Source organism: Bos taurus, chromosome X (genome assembly GCF_002263795.3).
Source record: "Bos taurus isolate L1 Dominette 01449 registration number 42190680 breed Hereford chromosome X, ARS-UCD2.0, whole genome shotgun sequence".
NCBI classification, from domain to species: Eukaryota; Metazoa; Chordata; class Mammalia; order Artiodactyla; family Bovidae; genus Bos; species Bos taurus.
The window spans coordinates 128194778-128210369 of record NC_037357.1 but is presented as its reverse complement, the minus strand read 5'-3'; the positions used below and the strand labels follow the sequence as shown (position 1 = coordinate 128210369).

Genomic DNA, 15592 nt, shown 5'->3' with positions numbered 1-15592 from the left:
AACAGGCACATGAAAAGATGCTCAACATCACTAATTGTTAGAGAAATGCAAATCAGAACTACAGTAGGTACCACCTCACACAAGTCAGAATGGCCATCATCAAAAAATCTACAAAAAACAAATGCTGGAGAGGGCGTGGAGAAAAGGTAACCCCCGCTACACTGTTGGTGGGAATGTACATTAGTGCCACCACCATGGAGAACAGTGTGTAGGTTCCTTAAAAAACTAGAGTTTCCATATGATCCAGAAATGCCACTCCTGGGCACGTATCTGAAGCAAACTCTAATCTGAAAATACACATGCACCCCCATGTTCACAGCAATAGTATTCACAATAGCCAAGACATGGAAGCAACCCAAATATCCAACAGATAAACGTTTGACAAAGATGTGGTATACATACACAATAGAATATTACTCAGTCACAAAAAAGAATGAAATAATGCCATTTGCAGCCACATCAATGGGCCTACAGATTATCATACCAAGCAGAGAAAGACAAATACCATATGATATTACTTAAATGTGGAATCTAAAATGTGACAAATGAACTTACTTACAAAACAGAAACAGACTCATAGGCATAGAGAACTAACTTATGGTTTAGCAAAGAGGGGCACAGATAAAGCAGGAGTTGGGGATTAGCAGATACAAACTACTATATATAAAATAGATGAACAAGGACCCACTGTAGAGCACAGAACCATAATGGAAAAGAAAGTAGAAAACAATGGGTATATATATGTATAACTCGGTCACTCTGCTGTTCATCAGAAACAAACACGACACAGTAAATCAACTATACTTCAATTAAAAAAATACTTTTGTAATAGGATTGCTACATTAAATCAAGAAAAGACACAAACAAAAAACCCTGTCAAGATGTATTAAAAGTACACTGAAAACAGTCACTAAAACCTTAATAGCAAAAATTAAATAAATATTAGATACACACACGAATACTTTCAAAATTCAGTCACCCAGCCAGGGACCTTGCCTAATCAACTTACTTAAAACAGTGGCTTTCATCATTGCTCTTTACCACAATTTCATTTTTATCATTTCCTGTCGTGATGATATGTCTATGCTTATTCCCTGTTGCTTCCACTGACACATAAGCTTTTCAAGGGCAAGGACCTCATCCATCTTTCTTTCTCATAGCCTCAAACTGTGTCTGGCACATAATAGATGCTGAGTAAGAAATGCATGAATGAATGGAGAAGTTACTGCAGAGTACTTCAAATATGATTGAAATGGCAAGAAATCACACCACTTTGGGAATAAAACATTCCACATCCTCTGAAAAAAATGAAATAATCTATATTAGTGGTCAGAACCCCCCAAAGCAAGCCATATAATCTCATATAAACTAGATGATTCATCTCAGGGCCTAATTCTAGCTTGATGGAATGCAGGGCTCAAAGGGAATGCAAAGACTATTTCGTGGGGGAAAAAAAATAAAGACTATCTTGTGCCCAATCATAAACCATCTAACATCACAATACCACCAAGATGCAGGGATCTGGACTTGTTCCACACCCATTCTGGATGCAGAAGGATCAATGGGATTCAGTTTAGGAGCAGAGCGCCCCCTACACACACACACACACACACACACACACACACACACACACACAGAGCGCCCCCTACACACACACACACACACACACACACACACACACACAGAGCGCCCCCTACATACACATACACACACACACACACACTCCTCCCCCTCCCCAGATTTGGGAGGTTCATACAAACGATTCATGAAATTCATGGTCCAAAATTTCCAAAAGTGGATGCAACAACAGGATTGTCAAGTTCCTTGTGGCCACAGACAGACTGAACATCCTAGGACATCCTGAGGCTTAACACAGACTTTAGACATTCAGTAAGATGCAAGCACACCAAAAAAGGCACTCTGGCAAACACTCTGAAGACAGAAAGCCTCCAATTCCTGCATATCCTATGGTATCTATTTTAATTTATCAGTATTTTTCTTTAAAGTTTCTTTGATAGTATCCTTACAAAAGAGCTCCCCTTTCATGTATATTCATGAACATTTTATTCCAGTATTTTATACCATCATTTGAAATGTTTTAACATTTTCTAAAAACCAGTATTTGTTTTTAAATTGATATGAAATAAGAAGTTAATCTTTATCCCCCAAATAGTTAACTACGAGTACTTATTTGATATGAGTCATGAAAATCAGAAAAAGTCTAGAACAATATCAACAGAAATGTAATGTTAGCCACACGTATAATTTAAAATTGGATTGTAGTCACATTTAAAAAGAAGTGAAATTAATTTTAATAATGAACTGTATTTAACCTAATAGTGAATTGGCCAAAAAGTTTGTTTGAGTTTTTGTAACGTTGTCTGGGAAAACCCAAATGAACTTTTTGGCCAGCCCAATACATTCAAAATATTATCATTCCCATGTGTAATCAACATCAACAAGGACTTCGATAACTGCAAGTTTCAATTAACTGTGATGTTTTAAAGTATTTGGCTTTCTTATATATAAAATAAAACACAAGGAAATAAAATTTTAGCAGAGATTTATTCATGAAAGGAAACAAAGGGGAAGAAGGGAATAACAGAATCAAGAATCCATCTTGGAAGACTTATATTCATCATAATCTTATCCACCCAGATTTACGTGTCTACATGCTATGCAGAATGGTAACCATTAGATAATCGAGAATCATGAATCTTGAAAAACTGCCTACTAGTTTCACTCTACTTAACAATTTTTTAAAATTTCTTAGTGAGAAATAAAAATGAAAAGGTTTCTGATTGTGCCTTGGTTAAAAAGAATGCTAAATTAATCAGGTGTCTCCACTCCCCACATACTCCAGTTCATCAGTGTTATGCTCTAACTAGCTTAGCTCATGTGAAGATACCAGGAGTCTAGCTGTTGCACATCTACACTAGGCACCCTGGGTACAGCAGGCAACAACCTATTTCTTTCCAAGTATCTTCCTATAGATAGTTGGGACTACTGGTATAGGAGGAATTTTTCCAGTGGGTCCGGCAGGTACAGTTTGTGGATGGTCTTGTGACAGTTGCGACCCAAGCACTTCCGGACACACAGGCGGCACAGCTGGGAAAGAGCAGGTGGGCCTGCAGGAGGAATCAAAACACATGGTCACAGAGGAGGTGGTAGGAGACGTGCAGGGCCTGCCAGTCAGGCCTCGGGGACCTCCTGACTTGAGCTGCCCCTGAGGTGGTGCTGGCTGGGTCCTCACTCACACTCAGAGGGGGGACCTTCATTCTGACAAGGATCCCAGCTCAACAGAGGATCTGGAGAAAAGATACAACCTACTTAGACCCAGCTATAGCCTGCACCTCAGTCTTGGGAGGTCTCAAAGAGCTGTCGTGCCTGTGGCTTTGAGTCCCGAAGGAAAGCAAATTAACCAGGGTTGAAAACATGGTCTAACAGGCTGAATGAGCATTTGGCTGGGATCCTCGGCATGCAGGGGCATTTGTAATGCCCTGTTATTTCCTTTCCTTACTGTACCAACAAAGACTGCTGCAAGTAAATGTACGTAATTACTGGACTATACGAAGCTTTCCTTTTCAAGAAAATCCTATTGTCACAGTGTCTTGCACCCCATGAGAAATGGTGACTACATGGGCTGAGAGCCAGATAACACTTGGATTGATAATGCCAAGGAGCACCCATGTGCCTGAAAGATACCTGGAGGAGCAGACCATCGCCCTTAGTCAAGACCTTAGGAAGCTAGAATGCAAAGTGTCTCCCCTGTCACACAACTAAAGCTCCTCAGAGTGACCTCTGACATAGCTGGTATTCAGTCTTCTAGAGTGAGCATCTGTATTTATGAAGATGGAAGGCAGAGGAACTTGTTTAGAAGAAATATAGATCTTAGACCTGGAAACATCTTTGATGGAAGGAAAGACGAAATGTGACAGTGGCTATAAACCATATTCTTAGCTAATAGTTGTTAAGTCCCCGGTATTTCCAAACTGGGAGCTGTTAGTAGAGATTCAAATCAAAGAACAACCATTAAGGACACGGACTACTGGAAATAATGTAGACCCGTCTTACTGAAAGTGTGGCCTCAGACTGGCAGCATCAGCATCACCTGGGAGCTGGTGGCCACACAGAGTTTGGGGCCTCACCCCAGAGTTCCCGAATCAGAATCTGCATTTTAAGGAGATTTCCAGGTGATCTGTAAGCACCATGAAGCTTAAGAAGCACTAAAACTATAGATGCAAGCCTCCCACTCGGAAGGTATAAGGTATACAAGACGTGGGGGTGGTTTCACAAAACGGATCTGGTGAGTGAAATTAAACTCTTCCCCATTAGAAACTGTTTCAGAAGATTCAGGATTGTGGCATCAAAACATTAAGAGTGCACACTGGAAATATGGTTACCAAAGAGGAAGGAAGGGAAGGATAAATTAGGACTGTGGGGTTAATACATACACACTAGTATATATAAAACAAGAGAAACAATAAGGACATACTGTATAGCACAGGGACCTACACTCAATATTTTATAATAACCAATAAGGGAAAAGAATCTGAAAAAGAATATACATATACATGTGTGCTAAGTCACTTCAGTCACATACGACTCTTTGCAACCCTTTGCATGGCAGCCCGCCATGCTCCTCTGTCCATGAGATTCTCCAGGCAAGAATACTGGAGTGGGCTGCCAAGCCCTCCTCCAGGGGATCTTCCCGACCCAGGGATCAAACCCACGTCTCTTACATCTCCTGCACTGGCTAGTGGGTCCTTTACCACTAGTACCACCTGGGAAGCCCATATATATCTATATCTATCAGCACTTTGGCCACCTCATGCGAAGAGTTGCCTCATTGGAAAAGACTCTGATGCTGGGAGGGATTGGGGGCAGGAGAAGGGGACGACAGAGGATGAGACGGCTGGATGGCATCACCGACTTGATGGGCATGGGTTTGGGTGAACTCCGGGAGTTGGTTATGGACAGGGAGGCCTGGCGTGCTGCAATTCATGGGGTCACAAAGAGTCGGACACGACTGAGTGACTGAACTGAATATATATATATATATATATATATATATATATATATATATTGAATCATTTTGCTATATACCTGAAACTAACATGGCATTGTAAATTAACAATATGTGTATGCGCTCAGTCATGTCTGACTCTTCGCGACCCCATGGACTATAGCCCACCAGGCTCCTCTGTCCATGGAATTTTCCAGGCAAGCATACTGGAGCAGGTTGCTATTTCCTTCTCCAGGGAATCTTCCTGACCCAGGGATCAAACCCGAGCCTCCTGCGTCTCTTGCATTGGCAAGTGGGTTCTTTACCACCTGACTCACCAAGGAAGCCAAAAATCTATAATACTCCAATAATAGTAATAATAAGAGTGCAAGTTAGAATCTTAGTTTTTAGTTAGCATCCTAGTCCTACATTTTAGTAGCTGTGTGACCTTCTGAAAGCCCATCTCTTTGTGCTCCTCTTTTTTCTATTTGAAGCTGGGTTAAAGTACAAGTTACCATAAAGCTCTCATAGCTTTAAGGTTTTGAGAATTCAGTGAGATTCATCAATGTTTCTTTGTCTGACATATGGAAATCTGAATAATTACTATTACTTTAATGGTCTCCTGAGCATACAAATGCTCGGGAGAGGCTCAGATAGTGTTCTCTTTTTATGGCGACCCAGCATGGTTCTCCGTAGAATCTGGGATATCAAGCCTTGTAGAGGCCTGCCTTCCCTCCTCCAGCATGTAGAGATTCATTAGCCCACAGTGGATATGGGCATGGGGCAATGGGGAGCACAGATTCACCAACTCCCTGAGCTGGAGAACAGGCAAACAACTTCACCATTTAGTCCAGTTTCTGAAAGACACACTCTGTGTCCACTTGACCATATCTAACTCAAATTTTTCTCATTTCCCCTAAATTACCTTCAAGTCTTACAAAGCAGTCTGCTCAATCACGTTCTTATGCCAGGATACACGGGGCAGTTCCACCTTTTAAGGTGAAAGCAAATTTCTCTCTTTTCTTGTTAATGCACAAACAAAGCCACATACCAGGTGTATGAAAACGTCCCTTTGTTATAAGTGACAAAATTCCGTCTGGCAGTGCTAGAACTTGCCCCCTCCCACGTGCCACCCCCAATTAAAAAGAGGAAAAGGAAATAGGTAAGAGAGTCTACAGGGAGGCAGGAAGGAGAGAGAGTACATGTGCTTGTGGAGGAGAAGTGGATGCCCAGCCCTTCCTTACCTTCCCGGAGCAGGAGTGCCTGCTCCACGCTGCTCTTTGGAGCTGCCAGATCAAGTGCACTTTGGCCCTGGGCATTTTTGCATTTGAGGTTAGCCCCGTAGTCTATCAGCAGGTGGATGATTTCCACACTGTTCTGCTTGGCGGCAGCATGGAGAGGGGTGTCCAGCCACTGACCGTGGTTAACATTGGCTCCTTAAGAAAGCATATGACCACAATTTAACAATACACGTTAGTGAAGAAACACGACAAGCCTGAAGTATGCTCGCTGTCCATAAAAACATCTTAAACACCACGACATATTTGACAAATCTTTGAAAATATATGACTGAAGCCTAAACCCTCAGCAATGCCTACTAAGACTGTTTCCAAATATTTTGACAAGAAAAGTATTGAATAATGGTATTTTTATCCTGGAGAAAGAAATGGCAACCTACTCCAGTATTCTTTTTTTTAATATAAATTTATTTTAATTGGAGGCTAATTACTTTACAATATTGTATTGGTTTTGCCATACATCAACATGAATCCACCACGGGTGTACACGTGTTCCCCATCCTGAACCCCCCTCTCACCTCCCTCCCTGTACCATCCCTCTGGGTCATCCCAGTGCACCAGCCCCGAGCATCCTGTATCATGCATCGAACCTAGACTGGTGATTCATTTCATATATGATATTATACATGTTTCAATGCCATTCTCCCAATCATCCCACCCTCTCCCTCACCTACAGAGTCCAAAAGACTGTTCTATACATCTGTGTCTCTTTTGCTGTCTCGTATACAGGGTTATTGTTAGCATCTTTCTAAATTCCATATATATGCGTTAGTATACTGTATTGATGTTTTTCTTTCTGGCTTACTTCACTCTGTATAATAGGCTGCAGTTTCATCCACCTCATTAGAACGGATTCAAATGTATTCTTTTTAATGGCTGAGTAATACTCCATTGTGTATATGTACCATAGCTTTCTTATCCATTCATCTGCTGATGGACATCTAGGTTGCTTCCATGTCCTGGCTATTATAAACAGTGCTGCGATGAACACTGGGGTACACGTGTCTCTTTCCATTCTGGTTTCCTCAGTGTGTATGCCCAGCAGTGGGATTGCTGGGTCATAAGGCAGTTCTATTTCCAGTTTTTTAAGGAATCTCCACGCTGTTCTCCACAGTGGCTGAACTAGTTTGCATTCCCACCAACAGTGTAAGAGGGTTCCCTTTTCTCCACACCCTCTCCAGCATTTATTCCTTGTAGACTTTTGGATAGCAGCCATTCTGACTGGTGTGAAATGGTACCTCAGTGTGGTTTTGATTTGCATTTCTCTGATAATGCCACTCCAGTATTCTTGTCTGGAGAATCCCATGGACAGAGGAGCCTGGAGGGCTACAGTCCCTGGGGTCGCAGAGTTGGACACAACTGAGCAACTGGCGCACACACGCAATATCTCATAATGAACAGACATTTGCATACCCTATGACCAGCACTTCATATCAGATATTGTGTGTGCTTATTGGTCGCTCAGTTGTGTCCTTCTCCAGGGGACCTCCCTGACCCAGGGATTGAACCTGCATCTCTTATGTCTCCTGCATTGGCAGAGGGGTTCTTTACCACTAGCGCCACCTGGGAAGCCTCAATAGTAGAATGGATAAAGACACTGCACTATATAGGTACACATTATGTATTACTCAGCAATGAAACTGAACAACTACAGCTACTTGTAATAACATAAACATATCTTACAAATATAGTTGAGCAAGAGAAGGCAGGTGCAATATTAAACATATTATATGATGCCTGTTATATAAAACTTAAAATATATAATCTAACTAAACAAAATTCTGATTATTAATGAGAACTTAGGTGGTAAAATTAAAGGGAAAAGGAAATAAATCATTACCATAAAGGACAAGATGTTAATAACTGTTTTGAAGGAGGTAGGGTAAGTATAGTTTTGGGGAGATGTCACAAGGGGGACTTGTCTTTGCAATGTTTTATATGTTTTCATGGGTTGGGTTGCAATGGCAGTTGTTTATTACTTTAAGTTACATATTTTCATATATGCACACCTTGCTGTGTGTTATAGTTTGAGAAGCTGAAAAATAAAAGATGTATTTTTAGTAGTAAACTATTGGCAAAACTTTACATATCAGGTTGGCACAACTATGTGAAAAACCATTTGTCATTAACTAATAAAGATGAAGATGTCAATTTAAAAAAAAAGATATTTTTAGTCATTTTAAAACTGGAAATAGAACTGCCTTATGACCCAGCAATCTCACTACTGGGCATACACACCGAGGATACCAGAACTGAAAGAGACACATGTACCCCAATGTTCATCGCAGCACTGTTTATAATAGCCAGGACATGGAAGCAACCTAGATGTCCATCAGCAGATGAATGAATTAGAAAGCTGTTGTACATATACACAATGGAGTATTACTCAGCCATTAAAAAGAATACATTTCAATCACTTCTAATAAGGTGGATGAAACTGGAGCCTATTATACAGTGAAGTAAGCCAGAAAGAAAAACACCAATACAGTATACTAACGCTATATATATATATACACATATACATATATACATATATATACAGTATACTAACTAAATATATGGAATTTAGAAAGATGGTAACGATAACCCTGTATGAGAGACAGCAAAAGAGACACAGATGTATAGAACAGTCTTTTGGACTCTGTGGGACAGGGAGAGGGTGGGATGATTTGGGAGAATGGCATTGAAACATGTATAATATCATATATGAAATGAATCACCAGTCCAGGTTTGATGCATGATACAGGATGCTTGGGGCTGGTGCACTGGGATGACCCAGAGGGATGGTACGGGGAGGGAGATGGGAGGGGGTTCAGGATGGGGAACACGTGTACACCCGTGGTGGATTCATGTTGACGTATGGCAAAACCAATACAAGATTGTAAAGTAATTAGCCTCTAATTAAAATAAATTTATCGACCCAGAGGGATGGTATGGGGAGGGAGGAGGGAGGAGGGTTCGGATGGGGAACACATGTATACCTGTGGCGGATTCAATTTGATATATGGCAAAACCAATACAATATAGTAAAGTTAAAAAATAAAATAAAATCAAAAGAAAAAAATAAACAAAATTTACAAAAGATATTTTTAGTCATTTTAAATGCTTTACTTGCTTTCCCATAAGAACTGTGTGACATTCAAAATTAAATATTTGCAGCTCACTTTAGTAGCTATTTTTTTTTTTTTGGGCAAAGGACAAAGCTAAGTTTATTTCATATTAGTATTGAAACTGGAATCAAAAAAAAGTTTAATGAATTAATATAGGGAGTGACAATTGATCAGATCAGATCAGATCTGTCGCTCAGTCGTGTCCGACTCTTTGCGACCCCATGAATCGCAGCACACCAGGCCTCCCTGTCCATCACCAACTCACGGAGTTCACTCAGACTCACGTCCATCGAGTCAGTGATGCCATCCAGACATCTCATCCTCTGTCGTCCCCTTCTCCTCCTGCCCCCAATCCCTCCCAGCATCAGAGTCTTTTCCAATGAGTCAACTCTTCACATGAGGTGGCCAAAGTACTGGAGTTTCAGCTTTAGCATCATTCCTTCCAAAGAAATCCCAGGGCTGATCTCCTTCAGAATGGACTGGTTGGATCTCCTTGCAGTCCAAGGGACTCTCAAGAGTCTTCTCCAACACCACAGTTCAAAAGCATCAATTCTTTGGCACTCAGCCTTCTTCACAGTCCAACTCTCACATCCATACATGACCACAGGAAAAACCATAGGGGATTTAAAAAAAAAAGACAAAAATCTCAGAGAAAAAAATTCCTATTTAAAGGTTCTTACTATAATCTGTACCTTTATGGCAGTGGCTAAGTTTAGGGAATCTTTAACCAAATAATAGTTTCAAGACCTTTTACTTTTCCTTGGACTCTCAGTTTCTGTATATGTCTTTGAGAATTTAAAAATGACTAAATAATTTAGCAGGATTAATCTAAAGTATTCTATGGGAAGTGTCTGCTAAATTAAAAGACGTTTGCTCCTTGGGAGAAAAGCTATGACAAAACTAGACAGTGTATTAAAAAGCAGAGACATTACTTTGCCAACAAAGGTCTGTCTAGTCAAAGCTATGGTTTCTCCAGTAGTCATGTACAGATATAAGAGTTGGACCATAAAGAAGGCTGAGTGCTGGAGAATTGATGCTTTTGAACTGTGATGTTGGAGAAGACTCTTGAGAGTCCCTTGGACTGCAAGGAGATCCAACTAGTCCATCCTAAAGGAAATCAGTCCTGAATAGTCATTGGAAGGACTGATGCTGAAGCTGAAGCTCCAATATTTTGGCCACCCAATGCGAAGAACTGACTCACTGGAAAAGACCCTGATGCTGGGAAAGATGGAAGGGGACAACAGAGAGAGAAGGGGACAACAGAGGATGAGATGGTTGGATGGCACCAGCAACTCGATGGACATGAATTTGAGCAAGCTCCGAGAGTTGGTGATGGACAGGGAAGCCTGGCATGCTGCAGTCCATGGGGTTGCAAAGTCGGACACAACTGAGCGATTGAACTGAACTGAACTGATCCTCCTGGTAACCACACCTAGACTGCCCTCTGGGGAACCATCTTCTGTGATTCCCATCTCCTCTGTTTCCAGCGAAGCTCAACCATGCTGTGCAGACTGAAATCTAGGCCTAAGCCAATCTGGTCAAGGTATTCCCTTGGCCACCATGATTGGTTCAGAGATGGGCATGTGACTCAAAAAGAGCCAGTTAAATACAACTGGTTGTTTTCCCCTTGGATTTATGGGAAAGAAACTCTTGCTCTCCCTTGAGGCCCCCAAGGAGAACCACACCAGGTAAATGGAAGCACAACTGAGAACTACAGACACTCATCTCTGAAGTTCCATTTTAAGCACTGAAACATCAAATGCTGTCAGAATTTTGTCCAGCCTGACAAGAACTTAGTCTGTGAAGCCATGGAAAAGCAAGATTATTCAGTTCTTCTCTTGAAAAGACTACTGGAAGTTACCTAATTCTAGAAGCTTCTTCACACAGTCAAGCCTCTGGTAGGTGCAAGCCGCATACAAGGGAGTTCCAAGGTGAGGCACTTCTTGGTCAATGTTAACATTATTTGCCAGTAGAATCTCCATGCACTCTCTATTACCTGGTAGAACACAAGAAAACTTCACTCAAGTAAGGAAAATATTAACTATTCACAGAATCATTGGTTATCTGGAATGGGCTTTAGAAACAACCTAGATTTTTTTTTTTTTTTTTGGTAGCAGAAAAAAATTTGGGAGTGGGGGAAATCTTAGAAATTTCCAAAATAAAACCAATAAAAAAAAGAGCATGCCCATGCATCCCCCACTGAAATTCTTCCTCACAGCCTTTGAGGTACCTCCAACCAAACCAAGGGTTCCAAGGAATCCAGATGAAATCACTCTCTATAATAAGTCCCTGGTTTACAGGCAGAGGCTACAAGACCCAGGGGGACAATGACTCACACTATTATTACTCTGAAAAGCCAGTGCTCATATCCAAGGTAGAGAAGGCAATGGCACCCCACTCCAGTACTCTTGCCCGGAAAATCCCATGGACGGAGGAACCTGGTGGGCTGCAGTCCATGGTGTCGCTAAGAGTCAGACACGACTGAGCAACTTCACTTTCACTTTTCATTGTCATGCATTGGAGAAGGAAATGGCAGCCCACTCCAGTGTTCTTGCCTGGAGAATCCCAGGGACGGGGGAGCCTGGTGGGCTGCCGTCTATGGGGTCGCACAGGGTCAGACACGACTGAAGCAACTTAACAGCAGCAGCAGCAGATCCAAGGCCCAACCCTGACCCATCCCTCTCCATTACAAATCTCTCCTCTTCTTTGCCCATGCATGTAAGATTGGGTGGATGGCCATGCCATGCACCTCCTTATTTTGGTTAACCTGGAAGACTCCTATGATATTTAATAAAAAGCTTGAAGTATAAAATCTATTCAAATGCACTTTAGTGGCTAAGTTTAGCGGCTAACAAGAACTATATAAGCAAGAAATATCCTTCGAGAGTTGGCCCCATTAATAGACAGACATGATTAATTTGAAGCATATGAACGATTTGTTTGGGAGCAATTGCTTCTGAGGTATTGATGGGAGTTTTACAAAGAGTTTGTTCTTTTTAGAAGGTTTAAATGTTTCCTTAAAAAAATCTTATTGTTGATTAGCTTAACCAACCTTTTTTTTATAGATGACATAAAAGTAAGCTTCATCAAGCCTGCCTGATTTATCACAAATTCTGAATTAAGCATAATTATGCATTAAACCTATAAATAAAGATTCTGCAAATTCAAAACTATTTGTTCAACTAAGTAATTTTATACCTGGATTATAGCATTAATCTGTCAAAGTAGTAACTCAGACTGACCGCCCCCCTCCACTTTTTCATAGAGGTTTAAAGCTGTAAGAATTCAGAAATAATATCTAATCAGGACCTAAAACTGCCTGGTAAATACAGTGCATCTAATAAACATTTTAAAATAATTCCTGTCCCTTTTTTTACAGAAGAAATTGAATCTAGCTTGAGTTAAATTTAAGTATTCTCAGGAAGATTTTTAGTCAAATGACTGGCACTAATATAGTATCTAGAATAATAAATTTGCTATTTGTTCTTCTGTTCTGTGGACATTGGGCCCTAACATGTTTTTATGACAGAAAAAAATGTGAGGAGACACATGAACTCTTTGTTTACGATAAGTATATATATATATATATGTATGTATATATATGTTACACACATAGATACCAAGCACTTTATATATAACCATCTAAACACTGCAGAACTACTTAATTCAAACCATTCCCAATATTTATCCATTTTAAAACTTGTGGATGGAAATGCAAATAATAGATTAAACTTTACTTCAAATCAAAATTTAAAACATTTTAAACACTTTCATTTCATTTCCAGAGTAACTATTTCCCTACAACTTAAAGGACTTACTTTAAGTTTGGGAAATAATCAGCATCAATTATCAAGAAATGTTTATCAAATATGTATAGGACATCAAAACCATAGAGATTTTACATTGAGATTTGGGGATTTTGTATCATTTATAGTGTGTGTTTGTGTGTGTGTGTGTACGGGCACGTGTCTGTGTGCATGTGTGTGTGTGCACGCATACTCAGTCATGTCTGATTCTTTGCAATCCCATAAACTATAGCCCACCAGGCTCCTCTGTCCACGGGATTTTCCAGGCAAGAATACTGGAGTGGGTTGCCACTTCCTTCTCCAGGAGTTCTTCCCAACCCAGAGATCAAACCAAGTCTTTGGCATTGCAAAAGGATTCTTTACCACTGTGCCACCTGGGAAGCCCTATCATTGATAGTAATCCTCTGCAAAAAAAACAATAATAGTACTTTTACCAAGTGACAGGTTTAACAACCTAGGACAAATCTTTCATTACTGCCTTTTGAAATACTTTAATCCTCATTATACCAGCAAAAATCACTGTTCTACAGTGTTCTAACTTCTCCATTGTATTTCTTTTAATTAAAATTTTTAAAAAACTTTGATTGTACTACACAGCTTGCAGGATCTCAGTTCCCGACCAGGGACTGAACCTGGGCCCCAGCAGTGAAAGAGCCAATGCCACCTAAGCACTATGCCACCAGTCAACTCCCTCCACTGTACTTCTGATCTCAACATAAGAGAACATCTCCACTGCTGGTTAACAGAAATGGTGTTCTTTGGGTGTTACCTCTGACAAATGGTGTTGGCCTTTCGATGGCTCTTCTTGTTCACGTCTAGTCTATGCACATAGGTATCTATGTGGCTAAGTCAGGTCTTAGTTGTGGCATGCAGAATCTTTAGTTGCGGCACATGGATCTAGCTCCCTGACCAGGGATCCGAACTCAGGCCATCGGAACCAGGAGCCCAGAGTCTCAGTCACTAAACCACCAGGGAAGTCTCTGCACATCATTTTCTAATTCCTTAATTTTACTCTTTCCATCATTTCTATGAGAATATAGAAATCTAGAGTCCGTTCAAGGTTTCCAATGGCATGTTTTTTAAAGCTGGAACTTTTTTTCAAGAACTAATGACCTCGAGAGCCATCAGCTCATCTAGAATATATTGCTTGTTGTGGACGGTCACCTTTAATCTTCTATTAGAGAAACGATTAGCCTGGGCTTTCAGACACTTTCATAATTAATTTTATAGTCGTGGTTGATGTTTTACAGGCTTTGGGGCATGAGCTGTTCTTTTCTAGTGAGGACAGAGACAGAAACACAGCACAATTCATGGAAGTTACCCCTGTACGCGTAACTCCACCAGCTCCCACCCAAACACCAGCAAAGAGCCTCAAGTAAGGCCGACTCAGAGACTGAGCCCAGGAAACAGGGCATTTGAGGCAGCCAGCCATTCCCAGTTCTAAGAAAGGCTATGTCATTCCCCGGTGTTATTTCCTATTGAAGTTACTGCTGTAGGATTAATTAAGCCACACCTAGTCTCCTGGTAAAGAAGGTCTGGGAGATCCTTGCAAGGTGAACACTCTACCCTTGATTCATGCAGACTGAAGGGAGCCCCTCAATGTTGTGAGTGTGATGTGATGCCTCATTTACCTCTCTTCACTGCCTCGTGGATGGGTGAGGCCAGGTGCACCTCGAGCTGGGCCTTGGCGCCAAACTCCAGCAGCACGTTGACACACGCAGCACTGCCACTGCAGCAAGCATTAAAGAGGGGCGTGGCTCCATGAACTGTCACCCCATTGACCTAACGATGGCAAAGAGAGAACCAGACAGTTTGCACTTTCTTTCTCACCATCTCCCAGGGTGCATTCCTATGTAACTGCATGGGGAAATGTGCCATGCTGGTCAATGAGTGAGACAACTCTATGTCCTTACAGTATTGTGCTTTTTAGGTACCAGCAGTCTATCAACTGTCACCTATAAATAGCATCACAAGTGGGGCAAAAGGGGTCAGTTTTTTAAATGTATTCAGAGGTACTCTAGAGCTTCTTAGGAGCCTCCTGGCTATTGAGGAGTGGTCCTATATTGGGGTGTAGAACACGGTCTCTGGAACAACTACGGCTGGTGTTCAGATCCCAGCTCTCTTTTACGTGCTCAGAGATCTTGCTTGGGATAGGAGCCTCCAGTGCCTGGGTTTCCTTATCTGTAAAATGAGGACCATAAAAGAAATGACCTCATGAGGTTACTGGGTGGATCAGCTGAGTTCCTATATGTGAAACACCTAGAACATTGCCTGGTGCCCAATAAGCATTCAATAAACATCTGCAACAACAATTATCTCCACTTTCCATTCATATGGAGCTGACTCCCCCTCCCAGTCATGAACAAACACGTC

The 15592-nt window shown here is 41.2% G+C and overlaps 1 protein-coding gene across 6 annotated transcripts in view; it reads right to left on the bottom strand.

The window, feature by feature from the left end:
• Positions 1-2546: 2546 nt before the first annotated feature.
• ASB11 (ankyrin repeat and SOCS box containing 11) overlaps positions 2547-15592 on the bottom strand; it is a 32231-nt gene continuing 19185 nt past the window's right edge. For all 6 annotated transcript variants that reach the window (XM_059883363.1, XM_015461786.3, XM_010822189.4 and 3 more), the window contains 4 exons: positions 14851-15001; positions 11275-11409; positions 6250-6441; positions 2547-3128 (listed from right to left, as the gene is read on the bottom strand). In XM_059883363.1, the coding sequence (XP_059739346.1) occupies positions 3004-3128; positions 6250-6441; positions 11275-11409; positions 14851-15001 (603 nt within the window). In that variant the 3' untranslated portion in view covers positions 2547-3003. The remainder of the gene's footprint in view (positions 3129-6249; positions 6442-11274; positions 11410-14850; positions 15002-15592) is intronic.